Source organism: Kryptolebias marmoratus, linkage group LG24, assembly GCF_001649575.2.
Source record: "Kryptolebias marmoratus isolate JLee-2015 linkage group LG24, ASM164957v2, whole genome shotgun sequence".
Lineage (NCBI taxonomy): Eukaryota > Metazoa > Chordata > Actinopteri > Cyprinodontiformes > Rivulidae > Kryptolebias > Kryptolebias marmoratus.
The window spans coordinates 15,863,151-15,881,838 of record NC_051453.1 but is presented as its reverse complement, the minus strand read 5'-3'; the positions used below and the strand labels follow the sequence as shown (position 1 = coordinate 15,881,838).

Here is an 18,688-nt window from a genome sequence, read left to right as displayed (position 1 = left end):
CACACACACACACACACACATTTTTAAAGGGATAGTTCAAATCTTTTAAAGTGGGGCTCTGTGGAAAGGTTATGAACAATAAATACCTTAGATGTTGTATGGCAACTCTTTGACCAACAATAGAGTTATATTCTGACTGGAGTGACAATCTGAGGGCTTATCTGGATTTCTGCCATCTTCCACTTGGTGGTCAGTCCAGAGAGCTGCTTATCTCTTCTCGAGGGCTGAGGTCTTCTGGACAATTGCAGCTGGACAAATGCCACAGACGCATTTTAAGACCAGAGAAGACTTATCTTTTAATCTGTGGCTCCCAGGTTGTGGAAGGCGTTGCCTCTTTACAATGCCTTGATTCTGCTGATTCTTTTAAAAAACAGCTGAAGACTCTTTTATTTAGACAGTTATTTTTTATAGGTAAGGGTTTTATGTTTTTACTTGTTTTTTTGCTATACAGTATTTTTGCTTTTATGACCCTCTGTTTTATGTGTTATGTGTATTTGCGTTTACATTTTGTACTGTAAAGCACATTGTGTTTTTTTATCCTGTGGAAGGTGCTGTATAAAGACAATTTGCTTAATTACTTACTTAAAACAACGCCAGTCTCCAAAATGTTAAAGCAGTTCATGTGAACACTGGCATGGTTAATCTAGCGGAAATATTACAATATCTCTGCATCCTGGGAGTTCCTATTTGCACTAAATGTAAATACCCATGTAACAAAAGGCTGACAGTGATGTAAAGATTTAAAAAATAGTGCTTAAATGAAAACATATAGACTAGAGACGTTCACACTTCGATTATCCTCACTCCAACTAGCTGATATCTCATCAATCCAGCTGGAATTAAACTGTGTTTCTACAAACAGACCTATCTAAAACAGGTAAGATGTTTCTTGTCCGCAGCCTTTCCACAGATCCCCACTTTAAAACATCTACATTATCCTTTTAATGGCTGGGTAACTGTGATTTTCTTTACTTTAACTCATTAGGACTCAGTAAAGTCCTGGCTAACTGAGTGTGACACACTCAACGTGGCATTTATTAGTTTTTACAGGATTCTGAATGAACCTACTGATATGAAAGTAAAAGCGTCATATGTTGACGTTTACAGGATATGATCACTACAATGTGCAACCTCATTTATGGATGAAAGACTCTTTGAGGCAGCTTGTTTTACTGTATGTGCATGTGATAACGTTAGGTTTCAGCTGAGCTGGATGTGGATGTTAAAGGGAGTGCCACCCTGTTAGCCCGGCCCCTTGTCTTACAGTAAACCTTTGAGAAGATGCCAGAAACAACAGAGCTCGAAGTTCAAGACCTTTTCTGTCTCCCCCCACTTTTTTTTTTTTTTCTTGGCCTGCGATTATCTCTTCCTCTCTTCTTGATCTCCTCCAAATATTTGCTCAAACTTCCAACATGTGGAAACGCCTGACAGTTGCAACACAATTCGAGTGTGTGTGCACAGACGTAGGCACACTTTCAGACAAATACCAGTCGTGGAAACACACACACACAGGCAGTCTTGGCAGCGCCACTAGCTTCCTTTAATCTTGTCTTGTCTACTGTAAGGTTTATTCTGTGAGCCTCTTTACTTCAGACCACTTTGTCAAACTTCAATGAAAACCACCTACTTAACTTAACGCACAGAAACACTTGATGAATTATATTAAAAAAAATACATTTCTGTGTAAGATGTAGTGCTAAAACTGCAAAAAACAAAAACCTGCTTTACACAAAAATATGCAACATGGGAAACAAAATAAATTCAAGCAAAGGTAAAATGATTTGGATCAGTTAAGATTATAAACAGGAGAAAAATCTTGCCAAACCATTTGGTGCAAATTGTGACTCATATCTGGTTGTTGCATCACTTCAGAATTTCTATCATTGATGCAAATATGGAAAAAAGTCCTTGATGGCACGTAGAGTTTGGAGGATTTCTATCAACTGTCTGCAGAAGTGTAGTTAAAACACATCTAAAAAGATACACGTAACAAATCTGGGGGAAACACAGAAAACACCTGGGACATAATTTCTCACAAACAGCACTCATTACCACATCCTGCAGAGAAACGGGGAGACGGGTCCATAAAGCCGGATGTGTGGCCGCTCTTCCAAATGTTGGTTTATGCTGTGTTTATTTACCCACCCAACCCACTCAGAGGTGACCCTCGGGGCGAGCTGTGGAGGCAGTCGGGAGTGCGGATTTGGACCCAAGCATATTCAGGTTCACCCAAACCACCTTCCTTCAGGCAAGTAAATCAATCTAAAAGTATTCTCCCAGAAAAAAAGGTGGAAAACTAGAATCTTTGCCCGGTGGACAAATAACGAAGGGAGAAATGAGCAATAATGGTCCAAACTTCTCTTCAACCTCTCGGTTTTTACCTCGCCTTGGCAATTAAAAGTTGCACCTCTAAAATGAACTCTATTTGCACTCGCAGCGTAGTTATGGACATTTATAAACACATGCGTGTTTGGTTTGTTGTGTAATATCAGTTGTTTTTTTGTTTTTTTAACATTACTCACAGATTAGCTGTTTGCCTTTTCATGAACTTGCTGAACAGCAACCACTGTGGTCCCAAATGAGAATTACAGGATTAATGTTTAACACAATGACTAAACTGCTTTCAGGGGATAGTTCAGATACTTTGAAGCGTTTTTATGCAGAAAGGTTATGAATAAATAATATCTTACCTGTTATAAATAACTTTTTTGGCTTTAAATTCTGACAAGTTAAAAGTTGTTAAAACTTTGTTAAAAGTTGTACAAAAAGACAATATAATCACACACATTGCAGATAAAAATACTTGTAAATATCAATAAATATGATGAGTCTGGTTACATGTCATTTTTTTTGGTAAAAGCTCAAGTAAAGTGTACAAATTAGTTAAAATGAGCTCAACTTTATGAGCATATTTAAAGTTTTTTTAACACTTAAAATAAAAAGCACTGGGTTTAGCAAAGTGTAAGCAAAATGTCTCATTATTTCTCTACTGATTTTAATGAGACTCTCAGAAAGTAAACTTTGAATATACATCTACAAATGATTAACATACTCTGAGCACTAACAAACTGTGAATAACATTGTTTTCAAGGTTTTACCAAAACGGATGCTAGGCCTTTAATTCATTTGGGTTTTTCATTCATTCATTCATTCATTCATTCATTCATTCATTCATTCATTCATTCCCACATAGTTCCACTGCTGCGTGGTATTTTCTGCCCTGGTCTGTGCACGAGGTTGCCTCTCCACAGTGAAATAAATTTCGCCCACTCGCAAGTAAAAATGGGAAAGACAGAGATGGTATAACTCCACTGCCTGGGAATTTTAAATAGAGGAAAGTTGGCGTCCCTCAACATCTCAGCTCTGCTAAACGCAGTCAGGAATATTTCCAGACTATGGAAAAACGACTCCCTGCTCAGTGCAGCAGATCTAAAGCATTCAACTGAATTATAAGTGCATGCATTCTGTTTCAAATCATCAGAGCAGGTTGAGGTGATGTTCTTAAAGATAAATAGATAAATTCAGTGTTAATTTCTGAATGTTAAACTCACACCAATCAGATTATAGCTACAAAACATCTTCTGGAATAGTAAACTTGCTGAACTTAGGTCAGAAGCACAAGCAGTCCTTTCTGTGACTTATGAGTGGTCAAGTTCTGGGAATCACACACACACACACACACACACACACACACACACACACACACACACACACACACAATAAGATGCAAATACTAGAGAGAAAGACGGTCTATTTGAATGGACTTTCCTGCTGTCAGAGTGTCTGGTATGCATTAGCCACAGACTCCAGTGGAATAGCTGGATCCACAGCACGTGTGTGTATGTGGGTAAATCCATACACGCACACACACGCACACGCACACACCCACACACACAGAAACAAAGACAATGAGTCAAATGTAAGAGGTTTAAATTTAAAGTCAAACAGTCAAATAATTAGAAAGTCAAGAAGAGAAATGAGTGCATTTGTAGTGAGGAATCCTAGAAACTAAAGACTGGATTAAAAAGGTCATAAATGTAGATATGAACAGAAGAGAATTTAGGGATAATCACACATATTATTTTGCTTTTCCTCTGCAGTACTCTATGGTCTCTAACTCAACAACTCTAAATTTTTGTTCTTGTTTTTTTAACTTTAAAAAACTTTTAGTGTCTCATTTTTGCATGAAATTATTGTTACCAAACAATTATTCAGCCACTGTTTACACAAGTTGCTTCTGTACTTTTAGAATGACTTACTAAAGAAACCAAGTTTTGTTATTATTGTTAGTTCTTTTATATATTTTTTTGTTTTGTGTGGTTTACTGCAAGCTTGTTGTCAGATTTTTTTCTTGAGACAACATAAAACCACAGGCCTGTCATCATGACCTCATGTTCTCTTTTAGTTTCGGGTTCTCTAGAAAATATAGGTTTACAGTAAAAAAAAAAAAAGAAGCAGATTGTAAAGTTTTATTTTCAAATCCAAAGTAGGATGGAATTCGACTTGACAGGGAGGTCTTTTTCCCACCATTTTGTTTTCTATTTTCTTTGCTGACTGTGTCTCAGAAAGATTTGTGGAGCAGATTTTTTTAAACTTGGTTTTATGTCAATACTTATTACTGTTTCAGAATGAAGATGAATCAATCAGTATTTACCAAAAACAAAGAAAATTTAGCAAAATGACCGGAGCTTTGTGATCAAAATCACAGCCAGCATAAGTTGCTCCGGGCAAATATTTGTTCTTCTTTTACCATTTCACCCGATTCTGTTTCTGTCCACCATTGTTGCTGAAGTACTTCCTTGAATAAAAAAAAACATTGATCCTCTTTTAATCAACATTTCAATAACTAGAATACCTGCAGCTGCATATCCTCAATCAGAAAAGCTGGAGACAAAGAAGCATTTGATCCTCACAGAGCACCACTTGTCTCAAATATGACTTGTTTGCAGTCTCATGGACTAAAACACTAAATCCTATAAAATGTCATTAATCTAGAATATCATCTAGGTTTAGGAGCATTTTGTCTCCCTGCAGCAACACAAACCTGGGTTAACCTGTGATGTGACGGCTCCTAACAGGTGGAGGATGATGGGGAGAAAGAGGTGAATGTCTGACAGATGTTTCATCCTGAACACGTGGAAAGAGGCACACCTGAAAGAAACAGCGGAAACAAGAAGTTATGCAAACACATGAAAGAGCTTCATTTGTTTGACCGCATGAGCAAATCTAAAAACAGCCTCATATGGCGCTGACAGCTTTATTTTGTATTTACTTGTTTTCATGGGAACAAAACATTTGTTTAAGGGAAGATCGGAGGTTTAATTGGAAGCACGTTTTTATTTCACACCATAAAAAACACAATAATTACCACGTAACAGTGGAATTTCCGTTTACTGTCCCGTTTACTACTCTGCGTGGGAAAGTAAACTTTTAAATTTTAACTGTAGTGACGCGTTATCATCAGCCACATGAGACGTAAATAGACTCAGATCATTTTAAAGTGAAATGAGGGTTTATTATTCTTCAAATGTACACACCAAATGTTAGAGAAAATTATGCATATTTTTAAAAAACGGATAGGAAAAAAAAAAGAGAAGAAGGCGACATTGTGAGTTTGGGTCACAGACATAAAAAAACAACTGACCGCTCGCTGCAGCAGCAGAGCAACCAGCTTCAGCTTTCCAACCACATGTAGAGCATATATACGATGAAAATGTCTAAATCAAGACAGTGATTGAACTCAGACATGTTTACATGTCCTGTGGTTTGAATACAACTTTTAAAGTTTTGGAGAAACATCCTCGAATGTGGTTAAAGTTAGGGCAGGAGTGTGCAACCTTTACAGCCCCAAAAAAAGGCCATTTCTGGACATTTAATCACCAAATAAAATCTGTTCAGGGCCACAAAACATGCTAGAAATGTGATCATCAACTGGTGGCCTGCAGGCCTTTTCCGGTCGACTGGGGTGGTGATCCCTGGACAAGAAGCTTAAAATAAAGATAAATGTTGTATAAGTACTTCATATAAAATATATGGTTTATTATACAATAAAGGGTCAACTCTACAACACATGTTGACATTTGTTGGTATTTTTACATGTTAGGACAAAAGGAAAACTCATATTTACATAAAGAATGGGAAAATATATTTTTTACAGCACGGAACAATACTTTTACATCTAACTCTTACTGTTATCAAAATGACATCATAGTTTTGCACAACCTCTTTATTTCAAAAATCAGTATTCTGTGATTTGTTTGCAAAACAGCACTGTTTGTTTCTTTTCCCCAACAACTTGTCCTAAATTTATTTAAACATGATCGTTTCTGGTGGATTACAGGAAAAGAAGTCACACTGTAAGGCTGGAAGTCGAATTAATAAATTGGCTAACAAACGACTCGCTTGATCTGATCAACATGTTTTGCTTTTTGTATTATTAGTATCACTCACAAACTAGCAAAAACAATAGACAAGGATCTGCTAAAACTAGCCTTTTCTGTTGTGATTATGAATATTAATATTATTTTGACATTATTTCTGGTCAAAGCTACAAAGAGCGGCTACATGTGGCCCTCCAGGTCAGTAGTTAGTGTCACTAATACATTCTTACCAGAAGTCTTTTTTTTTACTATATCTCATGCTAAATAATTGGATTTAAAACTATAAATAAAATGCAGACGTGCAAATCTGCAGAGCAGGCTCCATCTATGAGGAGCAAATCAGACCAAATCTTTTTTTAAATTTCAAACTTATCTCATGCATACAGACCTAATTTTTCATTGTGTCTTTACTCATAATCTCATTGGTTTTCTTCGTGCCGCTTCCCGCTGCCTTGTGTTTCCTTCTCACTGAGAAGCCTTTAGCAAGCCTAATTCCTCTAGGATTTTCACCGCCAGTGAAACACAAACAGCTAACGGCTTCTGCGCAATTTTAGGTCTTAAATATGTTTACCATGTGCTGCAAGACGCTCATGTAAAGACTGCTTGGATTGTACAGGAAAGAAGACTGACCTTTGCTTCTATGTCTGGAGGTTATCCAAGAACCATACTGGTGTGTTTGCATGCTTTACTACTAAAAAACATACATTTTCCAAACCATTTCCCCACTATTTGCCTGTCTGCTACAATTAATATAAAAGATTCTGCTATCATCCATAAAAAAATAGAACAATCTCAAGTTGTCTCCATGTCTGCTGAGGATTTCGGTAATTATATCCGCTTCTTTAAGACCTAAAATTTTCACAAAAAGTCTCTCAAACAAATTCCTGAGCGAAACACAGGACGATATAATCAAACTGCTCCGATGGATAGTTAAAGATGAAAGGCTTTAAGACGTTCAGGGACATTTTAAGGCAAGAAGCAGAGCGTCACAACCCAGTGAGTTAAACGTCCCAAACTGAGAACCACATGAGAAAACTCACCAAGTTTAGATAACAACAGGATCCTTTTTTTCAGGCTCTCCGTTGCCCTTTCATTTTCTGACACATACTCGTTTTAGATTCAAAGATATACAATTGCCATACTTATGTCCACAGTTTATTTACTTAGTTTTCATATATTTATACAGTCTTGATCTGTAAATGTCTGCCTGAAAACTATCTAGGCAATCAGCGACAGCTCCACAATTGTATGTAAAAGGTTGGGCTCTTTGGTTAGAAGACACCACAGGTCATTTAGCAAAATAACAAGAGAGGAGAAGGACAGAACTAAAATAATCCACATATATTTTCCCTTTCAGTGCCATCGTTCAACACTAACAACCCGACCTTAGTCCTTGTCCTGTGTTTTTTTTTTTTGTTTGGGTTACAAAAAACATGTAACAACTTTTATTACCTTCATAGAAGTTTCTGCAACATCCTTAACCTTCATTCAGAAAAACCTTTTTAAAATATTTCTCTGAAGTTAAACAAAACAGAGGTCTCATTTTCTTATAGTCAAACTCAAGTTTCATTTAGTGATGTTTTATTATCATATCTAAAAGTTAGCTGGCTCTGTTAAACAAATCAATGCATAAATAAACTTCTTGATAGCTTCATGAGTGAAGCTCATCATCCCTGTGATATATTTCATTATGGTGTTTGATATTTTTATCAATTGCAAAAGTTTTTTTAGTGGTTTTTATTTCATATTTTGTTACATTTGTTCTGCGTTGTACCTAAACTCTGATCAAAGGAACATGTTGCAGATGCTAAAGACTTCTGCACACTTTTACCTTAACCTGTGAAATCTAACAATGTCCATTACAACATTTCCCAGAGCTTGATGTGTTGGAATATTTTTAATTATTTTAGATGTATCTTTCTAAAAATCTGAAAAGCGATGTTACTTCCACTTTAGTCAGCGTTCAACATCTGGTTTTTGGGACCTCTATGTGCATGAGCAAACACAGATCGCAGCATATATTAGTTAAAATGGCAGCGAGAAGTCTGCTGAAATGCATTTAATTTATGATTAACAACAAAACGAAGCCGATTCAAGTCTTAGTTTGCCAGCAGGTGCTTTTATAAGTGCTGCTGGAAGTTTAAATCCAGAAAACAAACCTAAGGTTATCCAGAATGTGCACTGAGATTGAAAACAAAACTAAACTTGAAATGTGAACAATTTTCTGTCTGCGCGCAGAATGTGAGTCACAGAAATCTGTTTCTGTGTTTTCATGTATGAATATAGCAGCTGTTTCTTATATCTTGTCTCTGCTGAGGCCAGTCAGCACCACTGAGGAGGTCCTGTTTGACATCCCAGCAGGAAAAAATTGATTCATATCCTGTTTCTGTGTCAAAAAACAGGATATTTATTGAAACATTTAAAGAATAAAAAACAGACTCAGGCAGATAAAGTGAAGAAACCTTTTGTTAGGATTTTTTTTTTTAATGTAAGTTTTGAATGAATTTAGTCTTTTTTAAGCAAAAATAAGAAATAAACTGATTTGGTTTACAAAAAATTAAACTGTTATAGGCTGAAATTAAAAACAAAAGATTGCAAGTGGATTAGTTGGAAACACCAGCTTTAAACAAAGACTAGCTACACAATGGGGATTTAATTCTTTTGTATTTTTACAAAAAACGTAGTCTATCTGAGTGTTTTGGTCCTTCTCTATCAGCAGAGCGTTTACTAGGGTTGGTTTGTTTTGATGAAGCAAACAGAAAAGAGTTTAAGTCATACTAAGAGGCTAATTTTAAGATTCCCTTGAAACAAAATAATAGAAATAACGTCTTCATCCAGGAAGAGAATGTCTGTCGTTTCAGTGCCAAGCAAATAGTCTCTCAGCAATAATCCGACACCAGCACATTAAAAGAAATCTGAACTCTGATTTGTTATTTTTATAAGCTGCTAACCTTCATGAAAGTCTACTCCCGTTGGTGAAAATAAACTCCTGCCACCTCTAAAAGCTTTCAGCACAGGACTAAAGAAACAAACTCAAGCAAAAAGGTGGATAAAGCAATCAAAGCAAACCAATTTAAAGCCAAACCCCGTTCCTGACACATTCCAGCGTGTCCCGGGGATCAGCTTTCACTGAACATAAAGTTTCAAAAGATACAAGTTCTTTTTTGAAAGAAGGCAAACAAGCCTGAAGACTGAAGCAAGATGAGAATAAAAGAAGAGAGGAAAAAAACAGAAATTCAGTGGTGTGGAACTGCAGGAAATGAGACAGAACTTTAATTTTGTTCCTGTTGCTCTCAGCTGTAACTCAAAACTGTAAGTTCTAAATGTTTATCTAATAAGTCTCAGAAGAAAACTTGCCTCAAATATTGTAATCCTAAACCAGGAGTCCCTGAGTAAAATAGCCATCAGTGAGGCGAGGAAGCACAGCCATTCTTCTGATTTGAAATGCATTCAAACAATATTAGTGCATTATTTAATGTGACACAGAGAGTGTACATAAACAGCATATTGGGCGTTTTTTTAGCCCTGTAGACTCTTCAAACGGCTTCATACTACAAGCTATACAAGCTCCCATTTCACATCCAAAATAATATAAGGTTCAGTGTTCTGCCCAAAGGTGATTAGACATGAAGACAGAGGAAACCAGGGATCAAACCACCGACCGTCAGTTTTCAGACAGCCGCTCTCACTCCTGAGCCACAGCCGGCCCGGATACAAGATGTTTTCCTTTCGTTTTTTTTTTTTTTCCAGCACATCTGTGTTGAAGATATATATTTTATCTTGTGTAGAGACATTTTTTAACAGCAAAGAGAAGCCAATCAACTCTTAGAAATGTGTTTCCAAAAGCAGGACACTCTGGGGCAACTAAAACAACTCAGACATCAACTTTTCATGGCTAAAGTGAAGGTTTTCTTGTGAATTTCTACGCTGTAAAACTTTTGCTTTAAACACCTTCGTGCAGATCTGATGCAAAAAGGACTCAGACTAGAATTTGCTTAAACTGCTGTAAACCTTTTGGGGTTTGAATTGTTTCAGAAGTAGAGTTTTTGTCTTTTTGGTGGGTTTGCTTTGAGCACAGTTTGTCAGAAATCCTTCATGCATCTTCAAACCTCTGACTTCTGCAGGTAAGAATCCCTACTTACAAGACGTCACACAAATAAAAAATCCAAACACACATACAAATTGATATGCTCAACCAAAGACACTTTAAAAAATAAATATATATGCACATTGGTCAAGTGTAATCAAATACATGGATTTAGTTTGCTTTGAAGCCATCACTGTCCTTACCTACCAACATGGCGAAAGTATCTCTTCTGACTGAGACTTGTGGGAACTAAGCATAGCTTATCATCATCCATCATGTTTTCATGTCAATATTCAGAGAATGTCAAATACTGAGCTTTGGTATCAAACACAAGTGATGGATTTTTTTTGCTTTCACAATTTTATTGGAAATCGGTCCATAACTTTTTTAGTGGTCCTGCTATTAAACAAACAAACTGTGACGACCATATAACTTTGTGAAAGTTAATAAACTTTAACCTACTTTGTCTTTTGTTCCTCACTTTTTAACACTTTCTGAACAGAAAACCACAAAAAGCCTCCTATAGTCCACAACTCCGATGAGACTTAAAGCTCCTGTGCTCAGATAAACCTTTATTATCCCTGCAAGTTTGAAAAAAATCACCGTATTGGGAGCTATCCTTTTCCTCCTTCCTGCCAAGAATAAGACAAGATGATTGATACCACTCATGTTTTTTAAACGAATCAACTCCTCCCAGCAGCTATCTGTCCCAGCTCAGCTTAGTTTAGCATCAGGCTGAAAGCAGTTTGTGCAAACTAGACAAATTATACAGTCTGAGGTCTTTATGAGGAAGTGTTGGAAAACCTGAAAGGTGGAAATTTAAAAGCAATCTTGAAAACAGTCGGGCCAGCTCATTTCCTTTTCAAGAACTATTTGTATGGAACAGACAAAATCAGAAAGTTATCAAGTGACACAAATAAAATCAAATGAGGGGAAATGAAATGTAATTATTGTGAAGGAAAAATGAAATTGTCCATTGTCATGGATTTTAATTTTACCAGACATAAATGTGACAGTGAAGTGCTTTTTTTCCCCAGACACTTTCTAATTTGATAGAAAAGAGCGAGTACAGTTTGTAAGTATCTTTCTTTTTTCTTTAGCTTTGCTTCATTTAGTCTTCATATTTCTTAATCCACGCATAACCTTGGTCATTATTTTACTTTTGGAAACTGTCTCTAGTTTTACAAATGTTAATTTGTGTGTGTTAATCTGTTTCATACAACAGAAACAGACATTTTTATCACAGCGTACCAATTTGTTCCAAGAAAGAAAAGAAAAAAAGGAGTTGTATATATATATATTTTTTTATCTGTGTGCTTAAACGTACTTTAAATAGAAAAAAAAGCAAAGTCATGTTCATGAACACAATTCAACGTTTTTCACTTCATGCCTTTTTAAAAACAGTGTGGGCTGTAATACGCTCAGCTAGGATCAAATATAAAAACAAAAGCGTCTGTGGTAAAAGTTTCTAAATGTGGCGCCAAATACTATTCTACCAGTGGGAGTTATGGCATGTCCTTTTTGCATTTAACACTACATCTTAAGAGTCAGCTTCCCACTTAGAATAACATCTGGATAGATAGACGCGGAGATATGCCCAGTTAAAGCTCCGAGTCATTAAACCAATAACACCAAGCAGTTTGCAAGAAGAACAAACTCTAATCACTCGTACAAGACCTTTAATCAACACCAGACAGGTTATTATAAACACTAAAATAGTGACAGGGTGACAGGAGCAAGAAGAGTTTTTGTATCCACTTGGAGTGGAATGTTCCTAAATGGAGGGACTTCGGGCTTGAATTTCTGTGTCTGTTGTAGGGGGGAACTGTTCTCCATAAACATCAGGCCCCTCCAGGCTGGTTCAGGAAGTGGTGAAGAACAGATACTCCCCTCACAAACCCACAGAGAGCAGAGAAAAGCCTACACACACTCGACATTCACATATGAGTCAGGAGGACAAATTAAATGTTTCACTCTGATAAAAACAACACATTTAGACGGCTGACAGTAATATTCTGAGCTTACAGGTCACACTGACGAGCAGCTTTGCAGTAACCTTAAACACACTCCTACAGTCATTCCCCAAACAGGGCGGCGATTTTATGATGCTTTCCTGGGTCCTTTTGTTTGTACGAAAAGATCTGAATTTCTGGGAGCGATACAGAGCAGAGGTGGTGCACCACCACATCCTGCAGCCTGGGAAAAGCCTGCAAAGTCAACACACAGGTTTACTTGGCTCTGCTCCCCACCTCTGTCTCTTTTCCGTGCGCACACAAACACACAGCAGCATCAGCATTNGGTTTACATGAGCGCTTGCAGGAGGGGGAAGTAGCCAGAGGAGGCTCGCACGGCTGAGAAAGACTGAAAACTTAACCAGTCCAGCCACCATGAGCAGAAAGAAGAGAAATTTTAAAGGTTGGGCAAGAAAAAAATCACAACTGCTCTTTTATAATCACAGCAGTAAAACACAAGCCATTATTTTCATTAAACTGTCTGGTTTCATATCCCGCTAATTGTAAAATATAGCAAGTTACAATATTTAAAGTTAGGGTCAAGACACAGATAATTTTGTTTATACTCTTTCATTAAAGAAGAACCCACAAAACACTAAAATAACTCGAAACTGACAAAAGTAAAAATACTGAAAAATAACTAATGAAAATCAGACTTTGCTTTTTAATTGCGGTTCAGCAGAGTTATTAAAAAATAGTCAAATCGGCCTTGACAAAAAAGGAATAATAACAATGAAATCTCAAGACTATCAAGGCACTTTGGAGCAAAATGTTCTGCCCAGTGTCAGAAATCTTTGATCTCAGTCTCAGATCATGGGTCGTTCAACAGGATTATGACCCAAAACACTCAGAATGGCTCAGAACCAAACACTGGACTGCTCTGAAGTCTGCTCTGAGCCCTGATTTTAACCCTACTGAACATCTGGAGAAGGAACCCTTCAAACCTGAGACAGATGGAGCTGTTTGCTCATTAAGGAGTGGGACAGAATACCTGTGGACAGGTGCAGCCGTCTCAGAGAGAGTTACAGAAATCCTTGATTGTAGTGATCGCCTCAAAAAGTTATGCAACAAAAAGGGCCATTTTCATTTCTTTCATTTTGTTTTTTAAAATAATCTGATGGAACGACAATTCATTCCTTTAACAAAAAGGCACAAATTTATCTGCTTCTGGTATGTGTCTGTATGTTTATGTAAAAAAAAAATACACATATAGTATAACAAGTATATGTACATTTTTCTACAACATGTTTTGTCTCAAAGTTAAAAACGGGGTGAGCAGCACTAAAAAAAATTAACTCTGCAGTCTTTTAACAAGGTATATAGTTCTTATAGATTATGTAAGTGTGTGTATATGTTTTTGTGTGTGTGTTAATGTACACTGACATGGCCAAGCCTGATTTCGGTGCATGCACTGTAACTCCACACAGATGCTTTCCATTATAACCTCCCTTAGGGCAGCAATATAGCATCCCGCACATCATTTTCATGGAAGATCATAAAATGTGCATCGCTTTTCTCAATCAGACCCAGGTGGAGCCACATAACCAGGTAAAACCTGTGCTCAACGAGCAGGGATGAGCAAAAAGAAAAAAGAAGAAAATAGTCCTCTGTTGTCTGAGGGAATGTGAGCTCTCTCCAGAAGAGTCAGATTCTGAATGTTGTTTCATGGATGATTTTAAAATCCTACTCTGTAAAGAAAAGTTTTACAGTAATATAAAACCAAATACTGAAAGCTGAAGAGTAATTCTGCCCTACATGAGGTAAAAAAAACTAGCTCCTCTGCTGAATCTCATCATACGCTGGCCTCTTTAATTTAATAGTGTAAATTCTGCGTATACATTGCTTTCTCAGATGAAGAACCAAGGATAAATGCTTTGCAGTGAAGCCTTCCTGTCTCGCTCTGTCGTCCTTCAGGTACTGATGGATTCTCACAGAAAAACAAGGACACAGTCTCATCTCAAGTTTGTTTCTTTGTTTTCTTTCAGTCAAATTGGTTAAGGTGTGGGATTTAAAACTAGGGTTAAAAAAGAACCTTGTGGCTTGTGTGTCATGCATGAAAACTTTTTTTGTTTCCTGGATTATCAAGGGATTACTTCTGATATCTTAGCAGACGATAACTATGTCTTCTCCCACTAAAATGCAATACTTGAAAAGCTGTGCTGAAAGCTGTGGAAGCCAGAGCACAGGTGCTTGTAAAAAAGCCACCAGCTGATACTCAAAAGCCTCAAGTGGAGGAAAAACTGTGAAACTCCGGATCCATTTCCTTCATTTGGGGACAGACTGAGCACATACCTGTAAAATCCCCCTAAAAAGGCTCAAACTGTTCATTTTTATTAATATGATGCAATGATGGGCTGTCTTTGTTATGTAAGGAGAGCAGAATAACTAGAGAACCATGTTGATGGAATATCCAGCTCAAGGTTTTATAGCTGCACTTTCAGATTGAGGAAAAACAGCATCTGATGCCAAGAAACTCTCTTTTTCCATCTTTTCTTTTACCTCTGCACTCTGCTCAAGTGGTGTGCTTTTGTTTTGTTTTTTCTTTCAGTTTAATCAGTTATGACACCAGATCTTGTCTTATAGAATAACACCTGTTACACACAATTATACCTCTTATTTATTATTCTGCGACTCCACTATTGCAGCTGGAATTCATAGTATTCATGGTTATAATTCATTGTTTTAAAATAATGACTTATTTGTGCTTTTCTGACCAGTTAAGTTGATTTTAAGTTCATCCACAGACGATGTAGGACTCTTTCCTCCCAGATTTTGCAGGAACCTTTTCTTATTTTTATCCATGCATGGCAAACTATACCCCTTATAATAAAATGTAATTTCTGTTTACTTAACCTTTAAAACTTTTGCTTTTTAAACCATGCAAAGCTACACAAATTACTTGCCAATGCGTAAGCCATATTTATTACTCAAAATATACATCAGCCATTTTGAATAAAGAGCTTAACGGGCTTTCACATTGCAAAATAGTTCATATAAGTAGAATTTATTAACACAAATTCACTTTTTATAATCACTTAAATAAATTAAAGGCTTAGAATTTCTTGAAGAAATGCTTATCACCCACTACCTTTAATGCCAGAGTTTGAAGTAAGATAATCTTATCTTGAAAAACAATGATATTTTTAGCCTTTTTGGTCAAGTTCTTAAAAATGACCTTATGCACACACATTGTCACAAGATCTTCTATCATCTCTTAGTGCTCATGTGTTGAGAATGACTCTCAGCTACCAACACGCCAAATTTTAGCTCAATATTAGTAAAGATTGACTGTGCTTTCTGTGTATACTAACAGGGTACAATAGAACGGTTGTAAAGCAGATATCAGAAGTCATTCAACCGGTTTAAAAAGGCAGATGCAATCGCAGATTTACATTTTTATTGCCTAAATTGTCTCATGCCTTGTAGATGCTCCTCAGATCACCTCTAACAGACTATAATCAGGGAGGACGAGATGGAACTGAGAGACAACAGGGCAGAAAGGACAGACAATAAGCATGAGACAAACAAAAAGAGTCTGCCACGTCTAAACAGAAACGGGAGAATGACTGAGACACAAAATCACAAAGGCCACATGTATAAACACAGCAGAGGATCCAGTTACCAGCTCTGTTCATGAGCATCTAAACCAGGACTTAGTTTAGTTTTCAGGACTACTCTGCGTGCAAAGTTTAGCAGGAGGGAGCTCAAAAGCAAATTAGGGTTCTTACTGAAGTAATTAGGGCATAAATTAAACATCTGTCATGCTTCCTGTCACAAGGAGCTGAATCACCCTAAACTGAACCTCATATCAGAGTAACTCAAATCAGAAATAATCAGGAGAAAAGCAGATCTCTCCAGGCGTCGTGTTACCTCTTCCATCTCAGACTGATAGGTGAGGAGCGGGGTCAAAGTTCGAGCACATGTTGAAGGTATTTTAGGCACTGAAATCGCCCCGTTTATGCCTAATTACAGCATGCACCTCAGCTGGCTTCTCTTTCCGCCAGAAGCATCGATACGAAAACACCTCCAATCAGACAACGTCAGTGTTGAGTTACAGCTGAGCTAAGTAATCACAGCTGTCTCTCGTGCAGCGCTCTGAATGCGGGGGTGAAATTACAGCCTTGGCTGTGTGTGATTAACGTTCGTATGAGAGGATGTCAGTCAGCCACCAGGCCGCGGAGCGAAGGGTTCCTGGTTGAAACAACATGTCAGAAAAAAACACAAACATGGCCCTTTTCAACATGATCTATACCCATACGGACTCGGTTCATTCATTTGTCTTTGGAGAAGCCTTTCATTTTTGTTTCACTCGGATGGAGATGTTTTTTTTCTGTTGCAACATCTGTCCTTAGGAGGAAGCAACAAAGAGGAAAAGCTCCACACCCCCACCCAGTTTACACACTCATAAACCCTGTTTGTATTGTTCAGTGTCATTTGTGGTAAAGTTGTTTAATTGTTTTACTTCACTTCCTTTGTCTACTTGTTCTGACATTATTTCTAATTATTTCTTTGTTCCTTACTGCACAAAAAAAAACTCAGAGAAATGGAAAAGATGCAGTCTTGGTCATATCTCTGCTGTATGTCTGGGATTCAAATTTTAACTTTATTTATGTGAAAATAAATGTGAAGCATCAGAGGATTGTTCGTTAGCTGAAACAGATACTTTCTCAGTGTGTGTAATCTTTGCATAAAACATCAAATCAAAGTCACACATTCTGTCACAGAATATGTGTTGGGAAGGACTCTCGGCTATAACCACATTAAGCTGTAGCCATTTTTGTGAGTTAGGGTAGCAGCCATCTTGTATTGGTTTGATCAGTGATAGAGGTACATGCAATGATTATTTCCTGAAAGCTTCAGTAAAATCCATCCCGTGGTTCATAAATTATTTTGCTAACAGACAAACAGAGTTGAATCCAACTAGTTAATGGCAACATTTTTAAAAAGGGCTTTGCACAATCTGTTAGCTCTCAAAATATGTGTTGGGGATCACTGACAGCTACTCCCACACTAAATTTTAGGTAAACATCTGCAAAGTTGTCTGAGTTACCAACATTTCTGTGTATTTTAAGGTCATTTGGCTGTGGCAGCCATGTTGAATTGGTCTGACTCCAGATGTAGAGGTATACAATGATTACTTCCTGCAAGCTTCATTAAAAGTTGAGAAAATATTTTGGTAACAGACTGACACATGAAGACTCACACACACACACACACACACACACACACACACAAACAGGTAAAAAGACGATCATCCGCCTTTATCTTTCAGTGATGGGTGATAAAAAACCTCATAGATAGCAAAAAAAAAAAAGAAACAGTATAAAAAATGTGCACATTTGTTGGGATAGTTGCTGGAAAACACAACTATTAATGATCCGTTAATACTTCCTACTTCAGAAGTGTAAGGGTAGAACTTGAAACTCAAAATTGCATTATTGTCAGCGTTTTCAAGCTCAACGTACTTTAGGTTAAAAACAAGAAAAAAAAAACGTGGCTTCCTCCAGGTCTGCTTTGCAGAATAAGCAAATGCTCTTCAGCATCGCTGTTGTCGAGCAGAAGCCTCCCATCTCCAAAAAAAGCAACTTCTGAATGGTAAAAACATGTTTTAAAAACAAAATAAAATGCTCAGAGTTTGTAATTTGTCGATGTATGATCAAATTACTGAACAGATGATTAAAGGTCATAATCTTTTACAGATGTTTGGATTTTTATGTAAAGAAACCTTTGCATAGTAGTTCTGTTCAGATGTTTCATAGCATCCTGCTTAGTGCTGATGGTGATACAAGATTAGGACACAAGCAGCTCTCTTTTTGGTACTTTTTATTCAGTTAGTTGTCTACAGAACCACAGGCAGATGTGAAGGGTGACCCTGGACATACAAGGTTTCTGCCTGACAGCAATGATAATTGACTGTAGAACAAAGTGAGTTGAGCCAACAAAAGCTATTTTTTATATTTGATGAGCAGCTTTTTTTTAGGAAATGAGTTGAAGCTGACAAACATTTTAGAGCTCCCCGCTGGGAAACTAGTTTTTTTTTTTTTGTTTGTCTGTCTGTTTGGTTGGTTTGAGGTCAGAAATGGAAAAAATCAGTGTTTTGTCTAAAGGCTACAGCATCTTAACTTGTGAGGTGGCTGGATTCAAGTGAGATTTTTGAGATTATGCACACTAAATAATCCAGTTTAAGGCTTTAATTTAGGCCCTCGAGG

At 37.1% G+C, this 18,688-nt stretch overlaps 1 protein-coding gene across 1 annotated transcript in view; it reads right to left on the bottom strand.

Annotated features, from left to right (window-relative positions):
• The window catches only part of ddr2a (discoidin domain receptor tyrosine kinase 2a), a 31,115-nt gene that overhangs the window by 10,832 nt on the left and 1,595 nt on the right, over positions 1-18,688 (bottom strand). The window contains exon 2 of the mRNA XM_017407412.2: positions 5,045-5,151. Coding sequence (XP_017262901.1) covers positions 5,045-5,126 — 82 coding nt within the window. The 5' untranslated portion in view covers positions 5,127-5,151. The remainder of the gene's footprint in view (positions 1-5,044; positions 5,152-18,688) is intronic.